At 48.8% G+C, this 23,837-nt stretch overlaps 9 protein-coding genes across 9 annotated transcripts; 6 read left to right on the forward strand and 3 right to left on the reverse strand.

Annotated features, from left to right (window-relative positions):
- Positions 1–18: 18 nt before the first annotated feature.
- Positions 19–354, forward strand: MYCFIDRAFT_176287 (uncharacterized protein; the record flags this gene model as incomplete). Its single annotated transcript, XM_007930087.1, has 2 exons — positions 19–117; positions 190–354. The coding sequence occupies 2 exons, from the start codon at positions 19–21 to the stop codon at positions 352–354; spliced, it is 264 nt and encodes an 87-aa protein (XP_007928278.1).
- Positions 355–4,479: 4,125 nt separating this feature from the next.
- Positions 4,480–8,889, forward strand: MYCFIDRAFT_78643 (uncharacterized protein; the record flags this gene model as incomplete). Its single annotated transcript, XM_007929908.1, has 2 exons — positions 4,480–5,206; positions 5,297–8,889. The coding sequence occupies 2 exons, from the start codon at positions 4,480–4,482 to the stop codon at positions 8,887–8,889; spliced, it is 4,320 nt and encodes a 1,439-aa protein (XP_007928099.1).
- Positions 8,890–9,621: 732 nt separating this feature from the next.
- On the forward strand, positions 9,622–10,894 carry MYCFIDRAFT_211705 (uncharacterized protein). The gene is made up of 4 exons (XM_007930088.1): positions 9,622–9,664; positions 9,815–10,084; positions 10,251–10,401; positions 10,486–10,894. Coding segments are annotated over exons 1-4 (585 nt in total). The 5' UTR covers positions 9,622–9,662; the 3' UTR covers positions 10,648–10,894.
- Positions 10,895–11,045: 151 nt separating this feature from the next.
- MYCFIDRAFT_197801 (uncharacterized protein) lies at positions 11,046–11,662 on the forward strand (the record flags this gene model as incomplete). The annotated part of the gene is made up of 3 exons (XM_007930089.1): positions 11,046–11,157; positions 11,215–11,374; positions 11,557–11,662. The coding sequence occupies 3 exons, from the start codon at positions 11,046–11,048 to the stop codon at positions 11,660–11,662; spliced, it is 378 nt and encodes a 125-aa protein (XP_007928280.1).
- Positions 11,663–11,736: 74 nt separating this feature from the next.
- Positions 11,737–12,192, reverse strand: MYCFIDRAFT_32541 (uncharacterized protein; the record flags this gene model as incomplete). Its single annotated transcript, XM_007929735.1, has 1 exon — positions 11,737–12,192. A coding segment is annotated over one exon (456 nt), but the record flags the coding sequence as incomplete, so codon positions are not given.
- A 42-nt stretch (positions 12,193–12,234) lies between these two features.
- Positions 12,235–13,122, reverse strand: MYCFIDRAFT_78640 (uncharacterized protein; the record flags this gene model as incomplete). The annotated part of the gene is made up of 1 exon (XM_007929907.1): positions 12,235–13,122. The coding sequence occupies one exon, from the start codon at positions 13,120–13,122 to the stop codon at positions 12,235–12,237; it is 888 nt and encodes a 295-aa protein (XP_007928098.1).
- A 1,562-nt stretch (positions 13,123–14,684) lies between these two features.
- MYCFIDRAFT_176290 (uncharacterized protein) lies at positions 14,685–15,508 on the forward strand (the record flags this gene model as incomplete). The annotated part of the gene is made up of 5 exons (XM_007930090.1): positions 14,685–14,790; positions 14,818–14,978; positions 15,002–15,260; positions 15,300–15,419; positions 15,456–15,508. The coding sequence occupies 5 exons, from the start codon at positions 14,685–14,687 to the stop codon at positions 15,506–15,508; spliced, it is 699 nt and encodes a 232-aa protein (XP_007928281.1).
- Positions 15,509–15,561: 53 nt separating this feature from the next.
- On the forward strand, positions 15,562–17,118 carry MYCFIDRAFT_176291 (uncharacterized protein; the record flags this gene model as incomplete). The annotated part of the gene is made up of 7 exons (XM_007930091.1): positions 15,562–15,995; positions 16,019–16,360; positions 16,395–16,635; positions 16,671–16,772; positions 16,804–16,821; positions 16,853–17,085; positions 17,109–17,118. The coding sequence occupies 7 exons, from the start codon at positions 15,562–15,564 to the stop codon at positions 17,116–17,118; spliced, it is 1,380 nt and encodes a 459-aa protein (XP_007928282.1).
- Positions 17,119–17,161: 43 nt separating this feature from the next.
- MYCFIDRAFT_176292 (uncharacterized protein) lies at positions 17,162–23,796 on the reverse strand (the record flags this gene model as incomplete). The annotated part of the gene is made up of 18 exons (XM_007930092.1): positions 17,162–17,251; positions 17,275–17,363; positions 17,396–17,506; positions 17,532–20,796; positions 20,831–20,939; positions 20,978–21,032; positions 21,080–21,162; positions 21,191–21,459; positions 21,542–21,593; positions 21,628–23,087; positions 23,120–23,148; positions 23,185–23,198; positions 23,259–23,283; positions 23,310–23,344; positions 23,380–23,559; positions 23,605–23,666; positions 23,694–23,760; positions 23,792–23,796. The coding sequence occupies 18 exons, from the start codon at positions 23,794–23,796 to the stop codon at positions 17,162–17,164; spliced, it is 6,000 nt and encodes a 1,999-aa protein (XP_007928283.1).
- Between the last annotated feature and the right edge of the window lie 41 nt (positions 23,797–23,837).

The raw sequence follows: 23,837 nt of genomic DNA on the forward strand, positions 1-23,837 counted from the left end.
ACGCTCTTTCTGACTGTCATGCGCTGCTTGGTGAAAACATCAGGTCTCGAAGATGTTCCACGCGCACAGCTGAGCGATTGCTGCTTCACTGTGGACGATGGCGATTCATGCAGTGCAGTGACTGGGAGACACTCCGCGCCTATATAGCGATGCAATAAGACGCTCCAAATGGCATGCAAGTGACTGGAGGCTGCGGTGTCCTGCACTCGGCTCTGCGACTCTTGGCAATCTTCAACTTTCTGCGCTAGGGAGGCCCATACATACCAGATTGTCAATGGAGGTTCTCACCGCCTCTACCAACCCACCTCTACGACCAACTTTCTATATTTGCCCTCGCACTATACTCGCTATTGACTCGCAAAATGCCTCTACGTATCGATCTTTCGCTATAGAGGGCTTAGATAACCTTATAGGTTAATAGCGGTACTATATAAGGCGAAATCCTATAGCACCTTATATAAGAGACTAGTTACTAGATAGCTCTTTCTACGCTTTATCGGAGGCTTAAGGAATAGGGGGTTAATTATAGCTATTACGCTTACTATAACCGAGTTAATAATGTCGAGGCACTAAAGATCCGAGTCGTATATACCTTCTCCGCTTTACGCTTAACTAATAAAGAAGCGGTTAAAGTACTAAAGATAGATAGATTTAATATTAGCTAGCGGAGATATTAACGGATATATTAAGAGCTTAGATTAAAGAAGGCATTATTACGAGATAGATAGATAGAAGCGGAAAAGAAGATAGTAGAGGTCTTATAGGAAGAGCTCGAGAAGTCTACGGTAGAGTCCTTCGGCCGACGGCACCTATATACCTATATTAGGTCTAAATACAATATTATTAGTAGAGATCGGCTATATCGTATAGCTTGCTTACTAAATCCTAAAGAGTTACGAGTCCGCCGCGAGCGGGCGCGAGAGTACTATAAAGCGATTATTATACTAGGCCCTAGCTACGCAATATTAATAGATGCTTACTATAAATTCGAGCATTAGGGGATACAGATCTATACAGCTATTAATGTCTACTCGCGTTACATTATCTAGGTCTACGTAGGGATTACTAGCCGTATAGCTATATCCGTACTCGCTTAATATATTATAACGATTAAGAATAGTAGTATAATGCTACAAATTATCCGATTAGACTATAGGGCGGAAACGATTCTAGCCGCGGACGCTTACTATACGACTCGCCTTACGACTCGTAGTAACCTAGAACCGGAACTAGAACTAGAACTACTAGCTTTCGAAGACTACTTTAAATACGGTACAAGTAAGATAAACTAGCGGATCGAGGCATAGTAGCGCTAGCAAGCACCCGTATTAAATAGCTAGAGGGGCTATTTTTACGAGTTGCTACGCGAGTTACTATACGATACTAAATTGCTAGCCGATCGGATTGCCTTCCTTATAGTCTATATACTAATTATACGCTATAAAGTCCTCGAATTTGTTTACCTCTAGAACAGCTATCGGATTAGGAAGTAGGCTAATCGACTATACGTCGTACTAGGTATTCCGCATATTCTATACTATTATCTAGAGCTAAGCGGGCATTCTTATTAAGGTATTCCTATGCCTAATAGCGCACTTAATAATATAGAGCAAGACCTTTAAGGATTCGGTATGTATTAGATTCTATAGTACTCGCTATAGACTCGCTATAGACTCGCTAATAGACTCGCTAATTCCTAGATCTTAAAGCCTACCTGCCCGAGGCTACGCTTACTTAGTATTAGATAGCATTGTAGACTCGCGGCTTCTCGTATCTAGTTAGTAGTAGCGAGAATAATAGCGATAGAGAGCGAGTTTACCGCTAGGTATACTTACTTCTTCGATAGCTAATTGCCGAGTATATAGCTATAGGGTTAGGGCCTAAACTAATAGAGTTAGACAAGCTATTAGCAGCTCGTAATTAGACGTTAGGTAGGGCGAATACCGGGGCTAGATTGATTGAGTTTGCAAATAATATATACTAATCTAAAATAAGGGATTTGCGAGCTAGCCGCGAGCCGGCCGCGAGTCGCTTATTTTAGTTCTATTTCCTTCTTAATCTTTCAATTCCTATCTTGTTCTACCTCTACACTACTGCTATAGTTCTACCTTAGTTCTACTACTAACAATACCTATTTAGGGTACCTTTTATACTATTACCGGCGCTAACTATATAATACTATTAAAAGTATACGCATTCTGTAACTAATATAGTCTTAAGAACCCTAATCTACTAACCGAGCGATTTGTACGCGAGCCGTTAGTAGCAGCCGCTGCTACTGCCGCTACTGCTACGAGTTTAACTACGAGTATAGTACGAGGCTTTAATGCGTTCCCTTCTCTACCTAAGGCGGCGAATACTATACGTAATGCTACTATTTAGCAGTATAAGCCAACTTCTCGACTAAATACTAGATCTTAGAGCCTCTCGCAATGTCTACTAACACCTATACAACTATTAAAGGAGCTAACAAAGGTATTATTTACCTACCGCTATTTAGTTTTTAGCTAGCGAGTAGAGGTTTCTCGTAGGGGTAGAGTCGACCTATAGGAATATAATCCGCTAGTCCTATAGACTTCTATTACTAATATCTAGTCTAACAAAGACTTCGAAGAAGCTAATATATTACTTATAGACTAGGTTCTTAGTCGGATTAACGCTAAGGACCTACCGTAAGGTAGCGTCTATTAGGTCGACGACTATATAGACTACTTCTTCTATACTAATTTCGATAATAAGCGCTTATTATTAGAGAAAGTCGCTTCTAAAGTACTTGGCCTAGGACTAGTTAAAGAGGCTCTTATGCTCTTTAAACCGCAAATAGGAGGGAAAGCAACAAAGCAGCTACTAATCTATTACCTTAAAATCTGTATCTAATAATAGCGGAAGCTATAGTAATAAAGGCAACTAAAGCGGAAGCACCGGCTAAGTACTCCTACTACGAGTAGTAGCGCGAGTGCTATAGCGAGTTAGGACGGGGTTGTTCTATTTATAGAGATTAAGCAAGAGAAGCTATAGAAGGAGAAGGTAATCGATACTAAAAAGCCGCCTAAGTTTATTAACCTAAGCGGCGAGGACACCGCGAGGCTACCGCGAGTTACGCCTATTCTAAAAGAATCGAGCGAAGCTAAGGACTAGTAAGATAGTTAGCAAGATAGTTAGTAAGAAGGTTAGCAAGGTTAGCAAGGTTAGCAAGGTTAGTAAGATAGCTAGTAAGATAGCTAGCAAGATAGCTAGCAAGATAGCTAGTAAGATAGTTAGTAAGATAGTTAGAGCGGATAGAAGAGTTAGAAGCTAAAGCGTGCTTAGAAGCTAGTTAATCTATTATCTATAGAGATACGATCGAAGAAGAAAGGAAATTGAAATATAGACTCGCTATAGACTCGCTATAGACTCGCTCCTTAAACATTATCTACTAGTAGCTCGCGATCGCTATTTAGCTATAGCTCCTTCTATATCGTATACACATCCTTAGACTTAATAATAGCCTTATTCTTAAGCTATTTGAACTACGAGAGGCAATATCCTTCTAACTTATCGAACCTAGCTTCTAATACCTTAATCTTTGCCTCTAGTTTAGTATTCTTTACCTCTGCGGCCTCGACTCGCGCCTATATCGCGGCTAGCTCGCTATTTCTATCGTCTTCTTTAACCTCTTCTATACTAGCTATATAGCTAGACTTGCCCTTATACTTATAATAAGCGTAGACACGCTCGCCCTTAGTATTAAGTATACGACACTCAAAGTTATTAGAGCGTATATAGTAGTAGTATAGCGCTAGTATAAGCTTGCTAGAGTCCGTTTCTATAATAATTCTAGTAGCCTTATATTTCCGCAGTCTATTTAATACCGCCTTCTTCTTATCTAGTATCGCTATCTAATCGAGCAGCTCTTACTATATCTACGCGCTGTAGTACTAGAAATCGTAGGTGTTTATAGTCGTAGGGCGTCGAAGTCTAGAGCGAGTTAGTAGCGAGTCTATAGCGATACGCCTCGTAACTTACGATAAATATTCTCCTCCTCCTACTAGTAAGTGCGCTACTAGTAAGTACGCTACTAAAGTTGAAGCTAAAGCTACTAAAGCTACGCTAAGAATAAGGTCTCGCGGAATACTAGTTATAGCGGCTGCTACTATCGGTATCGGTATCGCTATCGGTATTATCGATAGAAGAAGAATATTATAAGGCAAGGCGCGAAAGTATAGCGAGTCTAAGTAAGGTTTATCGCGATAATAGGCATAGTAAGGTTAGTAAGGAAGGCGCAATAGGACAATAGACTAAAGTGAAGCCAACCCTCCATTAACAATCTGGTATATATGGAGCTCCGTCCTGCGCCGGCCCCCACGCCACGCTGCGTCACAAATCAACAGAGAGGCTCGACAGGGCAACGGCAACGGCAGCTTCATCCCTTTGTCACAACACTTCCGTCGCCCGATAGCTCCGCTCGCGCCCATCCCCATGTACGTGCTGTAAGGAGTCATGGCAGGCGGAAACAAGAAGAAAAAGACCAAGCCCGCAGCCAATCCTGCCCGAGGGTTTGCCACGACCTCCGTGGCCTCAAAACCCAAGTCCGAAACTGCTTCGGAGGGAAACAGTAAGGCGCCGTCGGGCACGGCCACCCCATCAGACCCGCAGGATGTTGTCGACTCCACGAAATCAGAGCCATCCTCCAGTGGAGTATCTGGACCATCGACCGCGAGAGAACTGCGCGAGCTGAGCCCAGAAGAGCTGGAGGCGCAACTCGAGGCCTCTGAACTGCAGCATTTTGTTGAGAAACACGCAGCCAAGGTCAAGAAAGACATCACGCGGCAGGTGGCGCGTCTTGAGACAGACAGGCGCTTGCTCCGAGCCCAGGCAGACTACCTATCGGTCAAAGACTGGCTGCCCCAAGAGATCATGCAGCAAATCCTTGACTTGACCCTCGCAGATGTAGCCCGGCATTCGGATGCGAGGAAGAAGGGCATCTTGCCGTCTGGCGATGACCTTGTTGCAAAGGTATGGCAGTTGCGCCAAACTCTCCTATATCTCGCCATTCCTTCATCTCGTGTAAACGAAGCACTTGGCTGGGTGATTTCGAATCCGCCATTGGATAGTGCAGGCTCGGCTTGGGGTCTTGATGAGTGTTTCGATTGGCTGTCGTTGCATTGCGGGCCTGCAGAGCTTGATGACTACGAATTTCAAAAGCCCAAGCCAATTGCTCTCGCGAGTGATCCAGGCGACATCGCATCGGATGTCGACGAAAGGCCTGACACCCCGTCAAACAAGATCGAACAGCGCACGACAGATAGTGATAAAGAGAATCAAGCAACTGACTCTGGTCCGAACATCGATGTTAGCGATGTCGAAAGCGATCTGGAGCCCGATGAACTTTTGTCAGTCTACTTGAGAACAAAATCAACGCTCTACGACTTGAATCCTGAAATGGACAGTCAGCCAGGCCGGAGCAAGAAATCTGCCAAGACATCACGTCACCAACCCGAAAGTGTATCAGAACGGAAATTGAAGCAGAAGTTAAGGAAAATCGAGTCGGACGTGCTATTTGATCAACGTAGCGCCGACGCACACTGGGCTGGGCAGAAGATTGAGCTCGCTCGAAATGCTGCAGAACGTAGAAGATTGCGACTTCAAGACAACAGCACCTCAGCCTCAGCGCCATCGACTACACCAGCTGATCTCGATAATGCAGTGAATGAGGAGGCAGAGAAACTCGGACGGGAATTGCTGAAAGAGGCCGAAGCAGAAGATGATGATCTCCTCAGCGGCATGTTCGACGCCCTGCCTGGTGTTAGCGAAGAATCATCCAAAGGAGATGCTGCATCAGGAATCCAGGTTACGATGCGAGACTTTGGCAGACTCACCGGCATGAACCCAAAGCGTGTGTTGGAGGAAAGTTGTAAAGCGCGCGACAGCCGGTGCCGAGTCAATTACAAGATGGTATCGCCGACTACATATTCCAGTCGACATAGCGTAACCGTCCAGTGGAGCAAGGAACAAGATGCTGTCGAGTCGTCCTTCTTACCTATGATAGCAGTGACGCAGAAAGCGACGAGCCTGGTTGTTACTATGACTGGCGTAGCGACCCCGGAAGTGGCGCAGAGCGAGGCATATGTTGCGACATCGGCACTATTTCTGATTTTCTCAGGCTCTCCCAAGGAAGAAAAGGCTCACATGCGCTTGCCGCCAGCCTACCGCGATCTCTGGACCGAATTTGCACATGCGAAACAGGAACATTTCCTTGCCGTGGATGGCGCGGCAGTGAAAGAAATTCGAACCCTAATAGAACAGCACAGGAGCTCCGAGGATGACAGCGACGATGAAGTCGTCTTCGATGCCAGCATCAGACGGCGGCTTGATGGCGCCAGCGGGACATCCACACCTGTTCCGCGCGGCGAAGGGACTCGATCTGCAGGGCTTGATTTCTCTCCTGAAATTCAGCAAATGTGGCAAAGGAAAGTCAGCACCTCAAAATATCAGCAAATGCTCATTGCACGCATGAATCTGCCGATGTTTCACTTCCGCGATGCAGCCCTGGAAACTATACAAAAACATCAGGTCACAATACTTTGTGGCGAGACGGGATGCGGCAAAAGCACTCAATTACCTGCTTTCATCTTGGAGAACGAATTAGCGCATGGGCGATCCTGTAAAATATACTGTACAGAACCACGACGCATCTCCGCTATCTCGTTGGCTCAAAGAGTAAGCGAGGAGATGGGCGAAAGCAAGGGAGAACTGGGTACACCTCGATCACTTGTTGGATATGCCATTCGACTGGAGTCGCAGACGGCTGCGACCACTCGCCTGGTATATGCAACCGTCGGTATCGTACTGCGAATGCTGGAGAACGCAGATGGTTTATCTGAGATCACGCACCTGGTCATCGACGAAGTACATGAGCGGAGTATCGATACGGATTTCCTGCTGATTGTCTTGCGCTCTCTTATGTTCAGGCGGCCCGATCTGAAAGTTGTACTGATGTCTGCCACTGTTGACGCACAAAAGTTCTCTCAATACCTCGACGGAGCTCCAATCATAAATGTGCCCGGACGTACCTTCCCTGTCGAAGCTAGATTCCTCGAGGATGCCATTGAGCTTACAGGCCATACCAACGAAGATGCTGCCGACCGGGCTTTCGACGAGGAAAGCACCGAAGATGAAGAGCAAAAAGGGACCGACGCGCAGCAGCTCATTGGCTATAGCAAGCAGACTCGTCAAACGCTTGCAAGTTATGACGAGTACCGCATTGACTACAGCTTGATCGTGAAGCTGCTGGAGAAGATCTCACACCAGGCAGAATACCGCGACTACAGCAAGGCTATTCTTGTCTTTCTGCCGGGTATCGCAGAGATCCGACAGCTCAACGACATGCTCGTTGGTCATCCAAAGTTTAGCAAAGCCTGGCAAATATTTCCGCTCCATTCCTCGTTCTCGAGCGAGGATCAGCAAGCGGCATTCGAGATTCCTCCCAGAGGCGTTCGCAAAATCGTTTTGGCCACCAATATCGCCGAGACTGGTATCACCATCCCAGATGTGACTTGCGTGATCGACACGGGCAAGCACAAGGAGATGCGCTTCGATGAGCGCCGGCAAATGTCAAGACTGATACAGAGTTTCATCGCAAAGGCAAATGCAAAGCAACGTCGAGGTCGCGCAGGTCGTGTACAACAAGGTCTTTGCTTTCATCTCTTTACCAAGCATCGCTTTGAACACATGATGGTGGAGCAGCAGACGCCAGAAATGCTTCGCTTGTCTTTGCAAGATCTTGTCATGAGGGTGAAGATATGCAAGCTCGGTGACATCGAGAAGGCACTTTCCGAAGCACTTGATCCTCCCTCAGCTCGGAACATCCGAAGAGCTATCGATGCTCTAGTCGAAGTCGGTGCTTTGACAGCCAACGAAGAGCTGACATCACTTGGCATGCAGCTGGCAAAATTGCCTCTTGATGCTCAACTTGGCAAGTTGATCTTGCTTGGAAGCACCTTCGGCTGTCTGGACTTCGCTCTGACAGCCGCAGCAACACTGTCTTCGAAATCACCTTTCCTGTCACCAATGCACGCAAAGAAGCAAGCCGACACAGTCCGCCTTGGTTTCCAGCGAGGTGACTCTGACCTCCTAACAGTCTTCAATGCATATTCTTCCTGGCGCAAGGTCTGTACCACATCTGGTCTCTCGGAATTTCAGTTCTGCAACAAGAACTTCTTGAGTCCCCAGAATCTTGCCAACATTGAAGATCTCAAAGCACAGCTGTTGAATTCTCTTGCAGACGCAGGTTTCGTCCACCTTGGCCCAGAGGAGAAACAAGCGATCTCGAAGATGCGACACAATCACCGTCATCGGAATTTTGTCCTCATACCACCTCACTTCGCTCGAGCGGAATCCAACGACACCGTTGCCAATTCCGTCGTAGCTTGGTCCTTCTATCCCAAGGTCATCAAAGCATACGGCAAAGGCTGGCGCAACATCGCCAACAACCAATCTCTCGGCCTCCATCCTACTTCCGTCAACAAGGGCAACCACAACCACGACATCAAATACTTATCCTTCTACAGCATCATGCAATCTTCTTCTCGCTTCACTAATGCCCAAGAGACATCTCCAGTCGCAGAGATTCCTCTCATATTGATGGCGGGTGAGGTCAAATTCGAGATGTTCGCTGGCGTGATCGTGGTTGATGGGAATCGGCTGAGATTCAAAGTCAGAGATTGGAGGACTATGATTGTACTGAAGACGTTGAGAACTAAAGTCAAGGAGGTCATGGGCAAGGTTTTCAAAAGCCCTGGTCGAGATCTTGGAGATAGGCCGAGGAGGTGGATGTCCGTGCTGGAGAAGATCTTTGAAATGCAGGGCGAGTTGCAGAGTCGGAAGGCTGGATTGGAGAAGAGGTTCTAGGGCATTATCTCTCTCTCTCTCAGCCACCTGTCTTGGTATGTTCCAGAAACTCTGGGTATCGGCTCACGGGTCACAGCAGCTCGAGCTAGCAACCTATTCAATCACCGTCACGATTTGGATTGATGCGGTGTGCATTAAGCAACGCGACTTCGCTGAAAGATGGACGCAGGCGGTACGTATGGCAGATGAGACGTTAGTGTAAATGGCGGCCGAAGTTGGCACCCCTTCGATGCAGAGATATCTTCTGAGGAGTGGCGTTCGCTTCTGAATCGGCGTTGGTTCTCAAGAACTTGGGGGAACCAGGGTTTACTTCTGTCCAGAAAGTGGCCTTGATGAGGCAAGCGATTGTCCGGCGCAGAAGGAACTTGGAAAACGTTGCCAGAGATTCTCACTGCTTGTGAGTGGTGGGACAGCGTGTGTATTCTCTCGCAGGTTACGAGCTTCCGATGGGGATGAGAAAGCGGAATAGGCATTAGCTACAAGCTGGAGCAAGAGTAGTCACATGGTTTGCGCAATGACCGTCAGAGATACAGATATCGAAAAGATGCAGAGTGAGCCATGTTGACTAATGTACTCTCAAGTTCTGTCTCTGTGCGGGAGTTGCGTTGGAGCTGAGCTAAGAGGAGCGGTCCATCCCGTAGCGCCAAGACACGCTAAACCGAATTAGCGCACACGATCGAAATCTGAGAGCGCACCTCAGCATCACCACTTCTACTCCTTCAGCCCGTTGTACCGCTCAAGAACCATCACCGCCAACACCCAGCGACAGCAAGATGTAAGTGCACCGCATCTACATCGTCTTCCCGCACACTCCGAAATGCAATACCCACCCATTGGACTCCCACGACACCAACGATTCCCAACCGCGCCTCTCGGCCACGAGACTCCGCCGTACAGCAGTATACTGACATTCTCCCTCCCACAGGGTCAACCTCCGCACCCAGAAGCGCCTCGCGGCGTCTGTCGCAAACTGCGGAAAGCGCAAGATCTGGCTCGACCCTAACGAGACCAACGAGATCTCCAATGCCAACTCCCGCCAGACCGTCCGCAAGCTCATCGCCGATGGCCTCATCATCCGCAAGCCAGTCACCATGCACTCGCGTGCCCGTGCCCGAGAGCTGACCGCCGCCCGCCGCATTGGAAGACACCGTGGCTTCGGTAAGAGAAAGGGTACTGCTGATGCGCGTATGCCAACGTAAGTGCACACTGCCAAGACTCGGCCCGCCGAGCAGAAGAAGAGCTGGAACATGGATACCATGGTGGGACGCGAAGGCTGAAAGACGCTGGATTTCCTCACCATGGACACTGCGGGAGCAATGAAATAGATGCTATTGAAAAGACTGTGCTGACCCCGCGCTCAGTCAGGTGATGTGGATGCGCCGTCTGCGTGTCCTCCGCCGTCTACTTGTCAAGTATCGCGCTGCCGGTAAGATCGACAAGCACCTCTACCACGAGCTGTACCACCTCAGCAAGGGTAACACCTTCAAGCACAAGCGTGCTTTGGTTGAGCATGTAAGTCTGCCCGATGAGTCGCTATGAGGACATCACGTGCCTCTTCCAACAAGTCAGTTCTGCGTGCTGACACTCTGCTCGCAGATCCACAAGGCCAAGGCCGAGAAGCTGCGTGAGGAGAAGCTTCGCGCCGAAATGGACGCCAAGCGTGCGAAGACCAAGGCCGCTCGCGAGAGGAGACAGGAGCGTATCCAGCAGAAGCGCAACGCTCTTACTGGCGAGGACGAGGAGCCAGCTGCTCAATAGATGTCGCATATCTAGATTCTCCAGTGCAGAAAGATTCGGAACGAGCGACGCATACGGCGACCAAGGAAGGGCACCAGGGAAGGTCGGTTTGCCCCAGGTCTGCCTACGAGTGGTATCATGGGGTTGTTCGGGCGTGCTGTTGGTTCTCACGGATGTTACTACGGCGTTTGCGTCTACCGTCTACTGTCATGGCCTTGATGCATGTATCTTGAGGCAACTCAAAATGAAGCGATGTCTCGAGAAACGCAACGACTTTCCCAATTCTGTTTACCGCAGCTTCTATATTTGTCAGCAGCACATGCCGTACAACGTGGCGGGGCTTCCTTCTCGACATAATATTCCATCACTGTCTTGCCAACATAACATTCCATCACTATCTTACCAACATAGCTACGAACATGGACGCTCCTGTTCTCACTACCGCCACATCCACAGCTGAAGATTACCGAAAGCTCTACCGACACTACATCTCATCCATCCAACCAGACCAAAGCTCCACCGACCTCTCAAGTATATCCTAACATCCACACCCCCTTGACAACCATCTCTAACCCTTGAAACCCACAGTCCTCGACGCCCTCATCCACCCCAAAGTAATCCACAACTCCCTCCCCCTCGGCCTCCCCGGCTACAAATCCCTCATCCACACCAACATCATCTCCACGGGCACGCGGATAAAAATCTCAAACCTCCTCGTCGATGTTGAAGAGCGAACGGTATGCGCGAGGTTGGTGTTTTCTGTGCCTGAGAGTTGTAAGTTTGTGAATTTCGGGGTCTGGAGATTTTTTTTTTCATTAGATTTTCTGATATTGTGCGTGCGTGCTTAGGTGAGGAGTTGATTGGGTATAGACTTAAGGGGAAGGGACGAAGGGAGGAGGTTGTGGAGGTTGTGGAACATGTGATTTATAGGTTTGATGGGGATGAGGATGACACGGATGGGAGGTTGAAGATTGGGGAGGTTTGGAGTGTTGTTGATGAGGGGAGTTTGAGGAGGAATGCGGTGGAGGGGGGATGAGAGTGCGGTTTAGGATTATGTGTTGTTGAGGCAGGCTCATGCAGAGGTTTCGTCTCTATTATAACGTCTCATCTCTAGAAATGGGCGGGTTGGATCAGGCCAGAGCAGATTAAAGCTGGTACGGCCTGAATTTCTGTCCATTCTGTGCATTTGATGAGCTTGGGTCTTGATTCGTCAGAGGTGTAGAATGTGCCGTCTGGTTTTACTGGTTCGGTGCGCATGGTTTTGGGGCTGAAGGCCTTCTGCCTTGGTGGTGGAGGAAGTGCTTGGCATGTTCTTGTGAAGGCATGTGGATGATCAGACTCCTCTGCTGTTCCGAGAAGCTCTTTGCTATGATACTGCCTTGTGTCATCCAGCTCCGGCTTGGAAGCTATGGCGCATTCGTATCTCATCCCTGATACGAGATCGCCAGTGACGTGGTGGATGTAGCCTGCGCCATTGGCATCTGTCTCAACAAAGACAGCAGTGTGGAACCTGATATCTGGCATGTCCGGATCAGGTAGAACAGGGCCATAGCGGACTTTGAAGACCTTGAGTCTGTCGTCGATATCGCGATCGTGTGAGATTGAGAGTCAGAAACCTCGACCAAGTCTGATCGTCTCGCCGCCACTCCCATACCACAGTGTTCCTTTCCGGAAGTCAAGACCTGACTCTTCGCCCACTGTCCACTCATCCTCGCAGTCTTGAAGCCATGTGTTGATCTCCTCGATCTTCTGAATGAGCTTGGCGATTGCTTCATGGTTGCCATCTGGTGTGTCTTCTTTGTTGGTGAAACGCCCGATCGTCAGATGTGCCGAAGGAATGACATATCGAGAGGCCACCTTGACACCTGTCTTTGAAGCAAGCGTGAACAAATCCCTTCGAAGATGGTGGTATGTGTAGTCATCGCCGTCTTCTCCAGTGGCAGGTAGCCAGGATAGCGCCAACGCTTGAGCATCAAAGCTTACAATGGGTCTCACCAGTCGCGGATGGTGAGTAAGAGTGTAATCCGTGATTGCTTCAGCATGGGGCTTGATCTGTTCTGCCAGTGCATCTATTTCAGGTGCGGTAAGGGAGTGGGTGATCTCGAGCGCGGTCATGTGAAGGCTGTCCTGTGGCATGATCCAAAGATTCGGGACCACTTCTTGGAGTCTTCTTTGCACCTCTACTATGAGCTTCTTGACGCGCGCTGTCGGTCTGGCCCAGAAAACCAGGCAGTTCCGTGGGTCTTCGTAGCCTGGAAACTGGTCTGGATTTTCTAGCCTCATTAGGATCTCGTCTATGGTGACACCAGGGAAGTTCTTGGCAAGGAGCCTTTCTTTCTGCTGGGCATTACGGTTGACTCGGTGTGTATTATATATTTTTTGAATCTTCGTCGGGTCGTCATTGCAGGATTCAATCAAATCGTGGTATGGGTTGTCAGTTTTCGGACCGGTGCCATTGGCTCCGGAGAGGTCTTCGAAGGTGTAGTATGCCGCCATTGCACTGAATTTTGCTCGGCTTCTGTCTGCTGTGGCAAGGAGGAAGCAGCACCTGTCAATATCGGCTCCACGTAGAGACCAGGAGTACAGTCACCCAGAGAGGTTGGGTACCGGGATGCTGCTTAGGACGGAGCTCCATACATACCAGAGGCTCAATGCAGACTTTGTACTGCAATTTTTGCCCCTACAAATTGTTTTTAATATATCTTTTTATCTAGAGGACTTATAGCTAAACAATATAAGACAAAGATACTCTAATCTAGGTCTATTTTTAGAAAAAATTAAAATTTTTAGTCGTTACCTACTAAATTAATAAGCTATATAGCCTAAAACTCTAAGTTAGACGTTTTAGGATTTAAGCGTTTTTTTAAGCCTTAGTATACTATTTTTATTAATCTAAAGTCTAGGTCTTATAGCCTTACTTTATAAGACTCTATATTAAGGTTTCTATCTTAATATAGCTACTATTAGTAATATAATCTAGAAAAGAATACTATAAAAACTTAAATTGTTCTTAGATTCTATCTTATATATCTTTTTATTTAGAAGAGTTATAGCTTAGTAATATAAGACAAAATTACTTTACTCTCTATATATATTTAGACAATAACTAGAATTATTATAGCTTTCTACTAAGATTAGCCTAAAATTCTAGAATTAAGATTTTAAGATTTTAGTATGTTTTAAGCCTTAGTATACTATTTTTAGTAATCTAAAATCAAAACCTAACAGTTTTATCTAGTAAAATTTCCTATTAGAGCTTTTACCTTTATTAGTTTATAAATAGTCTTATAACTTAAGAAAGAATATTTTTTAAAATTCTAAACTTTAAATTCTTAAGCTTATAATTCTTAAAAAATATTCGCTTTTGGATTTTAAGACTAATAGTAGGCGTATTTAGATAGGAATCTTAATATAGATTAAAACTAGGTAAAACCTTTAGTTCTAGCTTTTAGATTACTAAAAATAGTGTTATAAGGCTTAATAAATACTAAAATCTAAAAGTCTTTCTTTTAGATTTTTAGGCTAATCTTAGTAGATAACTATAACAGTTTTACTTAATTTCTAAAAATAGATAAAAAATAGAGTATCTTTGTCTTATATTATTAAAGTATAACTCTTCTATATAAAAAGATATACTAAAGAGAACCTAGTAAGAATTCAGGTTCTAATAATATTCTTTTCTAGATTATATTACTAATAGTAGCTATACTAGAATAAAAATCTAGAACTAGATTCTTTTTAAACAAAACTATAAGACCTAGATCTTGGATTACTAAAAACAGTATACTAAGGCTTAAAAAACACTAAAATTCTAAAACGTCTAACTTAGAGTTTTAAGCTATATAGCTTATTAATTTAGGAGGGAACGACTAAAAATTTTAATATTTTCTAAAAATAGACCTCAATTAGAGTATCTTTGCTATATATTGTTTAGCTATAAGTCCTCTAGATAAAAAGATACATTAAAAACAATTTGTAGGGGCAAAGATTGTACTGTATCGCTGCGGTAAGAAGTGCTGCATTGAGCCTCTGGTACGTATAGGCCTCCGTACTTAGTCATGTGGCATAATTTGGACATTGGTTCAAGCTGGCTCAGCACAGCCAACAATGCATTCATTCATTCACCCACGCCTACTTCTACTTCTGTCCTTGCATGTGATCTTGGTGGCTAGGGCAAGAGCACGGAACGAGATGAATACACCCGCAAGCAAGACGAGCCAATCGCAGGCCAACACTGGGCGGTGGGCGGCATAGAAGAGGCGGCGGCGGCGGCGGCGGCGGCGAGAATGGTGCTTCATGCGGCATCAATTCTCTCAGATATTCCGGGGACATGGCAGAGTGAGGCAAACTTCGTGTCACGCATGCTTAACGCCAGCCAGACGACGAGGCTTTCACGCGTCTGAGGCTTCTGGACCGCGTACTCACACGCTCCCCGCTCTATGCGCAAGTTTGGCGACTGGTCCGGGATGATCTGGTCGTGCAAACTAATATGAATGTGAAGTGCAAATATATTGATGCTGCAGCATTTCATTGGAAACCAGCATTGAAGGAATTCTCCGTTGGGCTCTGCTCCTTATGCATGCGCGGAGGAAGGTTTTCGCTCCCGGAGAACGCCATATTGCCGCTATGGCGTTGTGACACAACACGCCGTCGATTTTGACAGTTGGCTAGAGGTCGGAAACTGACCAAGATCGCCCTTGACAGCTCCAGCCGGTGCCAAAACGCACTCCTCCTCATCAGGTTGATGGGATCACTCGAGCGGCCCTTAGGATTGAGAACAGGTGGGTCTACTCGTGACTATCTAATGCAGGTCTGTTCCTTCGCACGAGGTATAATTTTCACCTCACCCCTCTGCAGCTACACAGACATCTTTCAGCGATAGCATTAGCATGAACAATATCTGTGGAAATCGAAGCTCGTGTTCATGCCAAACTCATGAACGCTAACATCATCTTTCTTGCTCACGATGAACATGACGACCAGGATGTTCGCAGAACCGTTCGTGTAAGGGCTGCGGAATACAGTCACCGCCAGGGTGATCGAAAACCGAAAGCAGGCAAAAAGCCAAATACCATGAAGCGAAAACCGAAACAAAGCGATCCCAATGAAGGCTCCTCACAACCTCAATCGACACGAAACTCAACACCAAGCAATGCAGCTTCCGCGGCCTCAGGAACACAGGCTGGTGAGACTGATTCTGGGCTGGCACTTTCGCGGTCACAGAGTCCCGCTACGGGCACGGTCGGTAATCAGAGGGAAAATTCTTTTGTGCAGTATCCGGTGGAGGCGCAGCCTTGGTTTGAAAGGCTGCTAGACTGGAGTGAGTCTGCTTTCACAGAGTCGTTTCACACGATAAGAGCTAATGTGCTGTAGTGTGGCCATTCATGTTGAGAGGCTGGTCTGCGCTAGACACCACGCACGCACAGCGCCAAGAGGCATTGCCATGGGTCCAGCGTCTGACTATGTCTAGCCCCTGCTACTTCTACATGAACATGCTCTCCGTCTCAAGTGACTTGGTTTCGCGAGGCTCTTTGAACCAGCAGATGGTTCCTTGGCATTCGTCGCAAGTCGTCAAGTCCATCAACGAAGCTCTGAATGACCGAGAAAAGGCTTTGGCAGTTGGCACCATCCTAGCAGTGGGACGCATAGCTTTGCACGAAATCATGCTTGGGGACATTTCAGCTGGAAATCAATTCCATCGACCCGCTTGGGCACGGTACGTGCGTCTCAGCTGGTTTTCGGGATCGCACTGGCTAATTTGCAGCCAGCATGATTGTAATGGCCGGAGGCCTGGATGCACTTAAACTTCCCTCGCTCGTGCGATCTCATCTTGGCTGGGCGAACAGGCTAATGACGATGAAGACTGGAATCAGTATTTTCGATCTCGAACCTGCCCTGAAGCACGAGCCGACTTTCCTGCTGGAACGGCAAGTGAGCGAAGACGTCGCTGTGCTTCATCAGTACATGCCATTCTCTGCTGCGAAGCTCTGCGACAAATTCGAAGCTGAAGTTCTCGACGGCATCCTCGCCAACGGGAAAGCGAGCCATGCGCGAGGCCTCTCCTGAAGCATGCTTCACAACAAAGCAGATATTTGGCTGATTGGAAACGATGTCGAACGGTCATCGATGAACGCAGGAAAAGCTACGTCGCCTCTAGGCTGATCTAGCTACGACGAGAAATTCAGTCAAGAGACAGTGAAGCTGAACGAGAACATACGGTGGTGAGCAGATGAGGCAGAAGACGCTGCGTAGATCAAATGTCAGCCATCATATCTTGTACTACCTTTATACAACTTCAAAGGCTATCATTGATCACAAAGTGTTGGTTCTCCCAGCCGCTCGACCGACTGCAATCAACAACCCAGGCATCTGGCATCACCATACTGAGCACCTGCCATCATCCGAGAAAGAGCTTCTGATCCAGATTCACGGACTTCCACTCTCAAAGGACTCTGAACTGTAACCTAGTCTGATGCTGCCAGATATGTCTGATGTTGTTGAGCGTCAAGGTCGAGCGGCTTTGAATATTCCATCTTCAAGCTTTCCCAAAACACCTTTGTTTCCAACTCCTCCTCCTCCTTTCATCGTCTTGCATCCGGATCTCCTCCATCTCAAAATGAAAGTTCTCAAACCACGGTTTCGATTGACGGCAGAGCCGGCAGGCTGCGTACAGATCAAAAGTGGCGAGATTTTCATGATGGGAAGATTTTGTTGTCTCTTGTGTCTATGAATCGAGTCTCTCTTCAGCATTGGTTGTCAAATCTTCCACGACACCATTCTGTGCTTGGCTCAAGCAGGGCGTGAGTCGCATGTACAGGAATGATCAATACTCGGAAAGGAAGACTGGAAGAGAGTAGTCGGCGTCTCAGTTTTCTATGCGCTTCCGCCGTATTGCGTGTCCAGACGACCATGCCATGTGGTATTGTCGGTGAAAGGCTGGAACAACTGCGGATCGAGAACATGCGGATTGGAAAAGTTTTGATCATAGAGCTCTTCATCTTGCTCCAGATCAATGGTGTCGTCAGATCCGAATTGTGTCTGGTCTCGCTGCAGATTCTGCATCAGCTGCTCTCTGGGAAAATTAGGGCCTGGAGCCGCAGGAGCACCGAACGAGGCAGCGCCGCCATATGCCCTTGGAGGAGCATGCTGTTGCAGATCGAAGCCGGCGAGGTCTGCGACTGATGCTCGAGCTCGAGCAAGTTGTGATGCGCGCTGCGGTGAAGCGACACGCTCGGCGTCGACGGTCTTCTTCCGACGGTCCTTCGAGACGCCAGCTGAGGTCGACTTGAGGGCTCCATTCGTTACGGACATGGGAGCAGCAGCTCTGCCACGCCGAGCGAATGTGTCGGCCTTCGTCGGGTCTCCATGCTTTGTCCTATTCCACTGCGAGAGCGCTGCTGGATCGACAGGCTGCGTCGCCCGAGCAGGCTGGCCTTGAGAAGCGTCGCCATCAATGGCCTCTGGACGAGAAGGCTGATTGTAATATGTCTTTTGCTGTGCTTGTAGCACATGCCGGACGTTCTTGGCTCGGCCGTTCTCAAACTGTGATGGCAGCGCATGGGCGACCGCGTGATTGATGCCACCGTTTATGTTTTGCGCGATGCCGCTGACCTCAGCATTTGCGTAGCCCTGCTGGTGCATGTAGGCATGATAAAGGCCGTGTGGATCTCGCTGGAAGGAAGAAGTGCGAGCTTGTGTCTGAACCTTCTGGACACCTGCCCGCGAGACCATCGAACCACCGCTATTGCTCGCCACCGGCTTCGTAGCCCTACTGGACGGAGCAGGCCCGACGCCGCGACTCGATTGTGGAGGCAACTGAGACTGCTGGTAGTAGTCTTGAGCGTTCCAAGCGTTCCGACCATTGAAGTCTTGAGCGCCGAGAGCCTGGGTTGCAAGGCTCGATCCGCCAGAATTGGGGAGAGCTTGAACCTGTTGAATCTGCTGTCCGTGTGCATTCGGAACCTGCAATCCAGCTTGCCGTAGCGCATCGAGGACCGTTTGATTGTTGAAAATCTTGGTCGTCAGCTGGGGCTTCGTGATATCGCGACGGAATTGCTCGCCAAGAACGTCTTTCACGAAGTTCTTCAGATTGTTCTTTAGCATTGGTGGCTGGAATTGTACAGGCGTGCGAGCTTTGACCCATCGAACTATATCCTGCAATGTCGGCGTCGACATGTTCGGAGCATTCGGCAAAGTTGGGCCAAATTGCTGGTGGCCCTGAGGGATATTGCTCTGGCCAGAGACATGACCACCAGATGGAGGAGCAGACACCTGTTGTGCTACTGTTCCTGCAGGCAGCGACAAGGGAATACCAGGACCGTAGTAGTTATCCTCAAAACGCTCCAGTCGCTGAAGATAGTCCAATACCAATCGAGCGGTCTCGTCAGGACTGGACATCATCGCATCTCGATGGATTCGGGCGTGAATCTTCAGCCAGTACACCATACCCATAGGGTTTTCGTGGACCAGCTTGTTCTGAAGAGTGCCAGCCTGATAATGCTCCTGGACGTCTTTGTTCATCGGGACTTTCGTGCCTGTAGGATAACGGTATGCATCCCAGTTTGCGTTGCCCTTGTAAAGGTCGTGGGAGTCTCCATAGGACTTATCTGATGCTGTGCCATCACTTGTATGCGAACTCTCTGATGTTGCTCTCAGCGTGGAAGCATTGCCAGTACGACGAGATTCCCCATAAGTGCCATCGGAGGCACTTGAGGCGCGAGAAGATGACGCGATGCCGCGAGCCTGCACGACAGGTGACGCCTGCTCGCTCGACTGTGTTGCTACGGGCACAGGAGCTTGGTAATGGTCATCACCAGGCCCAACATGCGGCGCACCGGCGAAGTGGTTTAGACCCGTCTTGTGGAACTTGGTCGGCCGAAGCGGAGTCGACTGCGAGTGCACCTCACCGTCTGCCAAAGGCTCTTCTTGTGCCTTACGCTTGTTTTTGTGTGACTGGTGTGTGGCACGCATCGCTCCTGCAGCTTTGGAAGAGCTGGCATTGTCATTGTCACTCTTGTGAGGTGAAGGCGTGTCCTTATCACCATGGCTGGTCGGTCGACCCGACTGCTCTGGCAGATCGTAGCTCGGTTGGAATGGCACTTCTGGCCGCGCTGGTTGCGACGCCGAATCACTCGCTGTAGTCATATCTGCGAGCTCCTTCGTCCTGTTGGGATCGTTGGCGGTTTGCTCGGAAGACTCAGTATCTGATTCTGATGGCCCATCGGCCGCTGGCTCGGTCTCAGTATCTGCCGTTGGCTTTTGTGGTTGATCATCCTGCAGGCCCGCTGCCAGCGCCGCAACTTCACGCCATTTGGCTTGCAAACGCCTCGCGAGTTTGGGTGCTTGATGCTGCCAGAGCAAGCCATTGAGCTCTATCCGCTTTGACTCGTCTGCGTCATTCTCGAAGGCACTAAAAGGTTCAAAGGTGCTCTTCATGTTGTCGGCTGTGATCTCTTCCTCGAGGGTGTGGCGGATCATCGGTCGTAGCGTATCGTAAAAGCTATCATCAAAAGACTTATTGAATTTCTTGACATGGCGACGTACAGCATCCGCCACGGCAAGGCCATCTGTCTTGAGCTTCACATCCTCGTAGGTGATCTCTCTCAGCCCATTCTCGTCTTCGTTTTGCTGAAAGCTATCGTAAGTCAGGGTTTGAAGTACTGCATCGACCTGCGGCCCATATGCAAATGCTTCTTGGGTGTCGTGTGCTGGAGGAACCAGGTCGCGGAAGTGAGAAATGCTGTCATCCGAAGCTTCCTCATTGATCACATCTCCCACAGAAAGCTGCCCGAGCTGATCTGCGACAAGAACAGCTCGAGAATCGCGCTCACGATTGCTGCCCTGAAGGCTGGCGTAGCCATCGACCTTGACAGTGATCTTGCCGTGCACAGAGCGTAGGTGCAGAATCCGAGTCGGCTCTTCAATCAGGCAGTACAGCAAGGTACCGCCCAAAGGAGGGCCGGACAAATCTTGATATCCGAAGGGCTCTCGTTCGGATCGCAGTGATGGTGTAGTCGAGGCTGGAGTCTTTGTGGGAACGGCCTCTTCCTCTGTGGTGACGGCAGGCTCGTCCTCAGAGCTTGGGGCCTTACCCATAAGCATGAGTGTGACTGTTGCGCTGAAGCTCTCAAGTTCGGCTGGGGGCAAATGGCTGAGGAGGCCGTGAAGGAGCTGCGTAGGAGGCAGTTTCATATGAACCGCGGACGAAGGGGGTGTCAGGCCCATCAGATGAATGTCCAAGAACTGCTTCGCGACGACTTGCGCATAGTGCTTTTCGGATGGTAACAGATTTTCCAGGATCTTCACAGCATGTTCTAAAATGGTTGCCATGGCTGCTGTGTCTTCGTATTACAAGGGTCGCAGTGTGAGGTTCTGAGCTTTGGCTTTGACGGCGGGAGTTTTATGCGCTCGTGTGGGTGTCGGCGGAAGGTTTAGAAGGGGTTGCGTGGTTGACAGCAGATGTATCGCCGTATCGCTTGAGAGAGTCGAGGCGCGGTGTATGCGAGAAGAGGTGAGTTATGCGTTGTTGGTGCGTTGCTGGGGCTGAATGTAGAGTCCAGGACACAGTGTGATGTTGGCGACCTTACTGAACGTAATGCGAACGCGGCGACAGTGTGGTGTGTGTTTTCGTTCGAACGAAAGTTGTGTTATGTCGCAAGTCTGGGTTGTGGTCGAGGGTGGAAGTAGGCTAGAGTTCGGGACGTGACGCAATATTTCCGGGACTAGCGCGTTTTGTAAGTGAATGTGCTCATACTTCACCCTTCGCTCCTCACGCTGCTGTTCCATCGTCGCATGAAGCCTTGCTCTAAGCATTACCTGAGCTATGGTCGAATGCTAGAGTGCAAATGGATCCCGATCCAGAGCGTGGGAAGAAGTACGGAGTGAAAGAATAAAAATCTCTATTTAATCGAGCCACTTTCCACTGAATCTGCTCGGCGAGACCCTCCAGACTATGCATAGGATCCATTCTGGCCGTTCAGATTTGCTCGTGCATCCTGATACATTGCCATTTGTGCGCGCTGTAGCTCCGCACGTTCCCCCTCGTCTGTGATGGCATCGACTTTGACAACGTCCTTCTTCTTACGCCTCTGTTTTGGCTTTGAAGCCACAGGAATCGAAGCGTCAGTTATTGAAATGCCGATAGGATGCGACGCCTGTGATGCGCGACCTGCTGCTGGAGCGTTGGAGAATCTGGAAGAATGTTTTCCGTTCTTGCCAAAAGATCCACGCAAGGCTTGTCGTACTCGCTCGTGCTCCTCTTCAGAGAGTGCTGGCGGTGCGCTGTCGTCATCATCGTCATCGTCGTCGAGCACTATGACTGTCTTTCCATCGACGTTGAGCGTGCTCTGGTAGTTACCCGAAGCTTTTCGCGCAGCCAGCTTGGCACGTCGCTTCGCCTTTCGCTCCTCGTAAGGTCGGTTCGCGGCTAGGTAAGGCTCATAAGAGTGGTGATACCATTTCCTGATCTCCGCTTCCAGGTCTTCTTTTTTGAGCTTGTATAGGCTCTGACCAGTCTTCCGTCTGAGGAAAGCTCTCTTCTCTTCGTTGCTGTACTGTCGCTCGAATGAACTTGACCGCACGGCCTGAGCCATTCCTGCGTCGCTGAGACGATCAAGACCAGTGTCTTCAGGAGTTTGATATGGGAGCGGCGCTTTACTCTGCTGTGCTTCAGGCGCAGGTTTCGAGCAAGTGGGATTGTAGCTACCATTGTGAAGTATGGGGTCGATAGCGTCTGGCTTCGATGCATGTTCAGAGAGCGACAGGTTGCCATTCGCAAACAGACCATCAAGATCAAATTGCGGCGGAGCTTCTGCAGACGAGGTGATGGGGGTTCCAGCAGGCATCCTCGGGCTTTTCTTCAATGCTTTAATCTTCCGTCCTTTGTGAACTTCAGTATCATCTTTCTCACTTGCGTCGAGCTCATGCTCAGCTTTGCGCTTTAGCGAGCCTGACTTAGAGGAAGGTCGCTGAGTGGATGACGTCGAAACGGAGCGAGCCTCTCCAGCAAGAAGGTAGCGCTGCGACAAGTCCTGTTGAACATCCCCCTCAAGTTCTGCAAGCAAGAGGGCATCTAAGTCACCCTCCGCGGCATCCTCGTCGTCTTCGCGCTCGAGTTCCGCAAGCAAGAGGTCGCCCAGATTGTCATCCTCTGCGCCCTCCTCGTTGACCGAGGCGTCAAACTCCTCCTCAGATTCAACTAGATATTGGTCTAGTTCATCGTCATATTTGTCGTCATCGACATGTGCTGGAAGCTGTGGTGCTCGCTCTGCGAACCATGCCTCCTCGTCGACGAGATCCAGCTCGCCGTCGTCGTGGTAAAGGTTGGTGAATCTGTCCAAGAAACCCATCTTGAATGATTCGAGGTAGGAAGGTGGTGTTACAAAGAGCAGTGCAAGAAATCGCTCCGTCAAGTCGGCGGTGCAGGAAGTGCAATGTGTGATGGAAGGATAGAGAGGATGATACTCTCGAGATGGAAGTTAGGTGTAGACAAGACAATGTTAATGTCAGCGCCAGTGAAGAAAGCTCAAAGGGATTGTGTTTAGTGAATTTGGATAGCACAATGCTTTTTGATGCTGCAACGCGTTTCGAAGTTGAATCAAAAGTCGCAGAAGCAGAAGCGGAACCGGTGTTACAGGAATGGCTGGCTGCTGCTCAATTCTGTTCGTAGTCGCCAACAATAGCACGCTTCAATAGTCCGGTAAGCGTGTCGTTGCGGGTGCTGTTTTTGTCGAAATGGTGAGCTGCTGACCGCACGCTAGGGGCGGGATTTCAAGCGAATGACATAAGTATGCCTTTACTTGCAGGCTGCCAGTGAAGTGCCAGCAAGTGAAGTCCTCGCGGATCATACCAAGACAACACTTACCACTCCATGTCTGGGAGGCATGACGAGAGACGAAAGGACGTGCTCTCACTGCCGAGTGAAGAGAGTTAGTCCTGAACGCCAAGCTGTTCGCGACTTCCTCGCGCAATTCTAGTTACTTCTCCTCATCAACAGGCCAGCAAGTCGCAGAGAATACCTGTAAACTCCATGGTCGCATCGACTGTGGTCATTGACCCGTGCCTGAGACTGTTAGGAGATCCAGCATAATCTTCAAAGCTACATTAGCTCCATGCTCTGCACTGCTCATGGTAGACCTGCGAATGATGGAGTTTGCAGTATCTTGACCGCATAGGGAAGATAAAGTGCCTAAAGAGCGTCTGAGTATTTAGGT

The sequence above is a fragment of the Pseudocercospora fijiensis genome, assembly GCF_000340215.1.
Source record: "Pseudocercospora fijiensis CIRAD86 unplaced genomic scaffold MYCFIscaffold_6, whole genome shotgun sequence".
NCBI lineage: Eukaryota > Fungi > Ascomycota > Dothideomycetes > Mycosphaerellales > Mycosphaerellaceae > Pseudocercospora > Pseudocercospora fijiensis.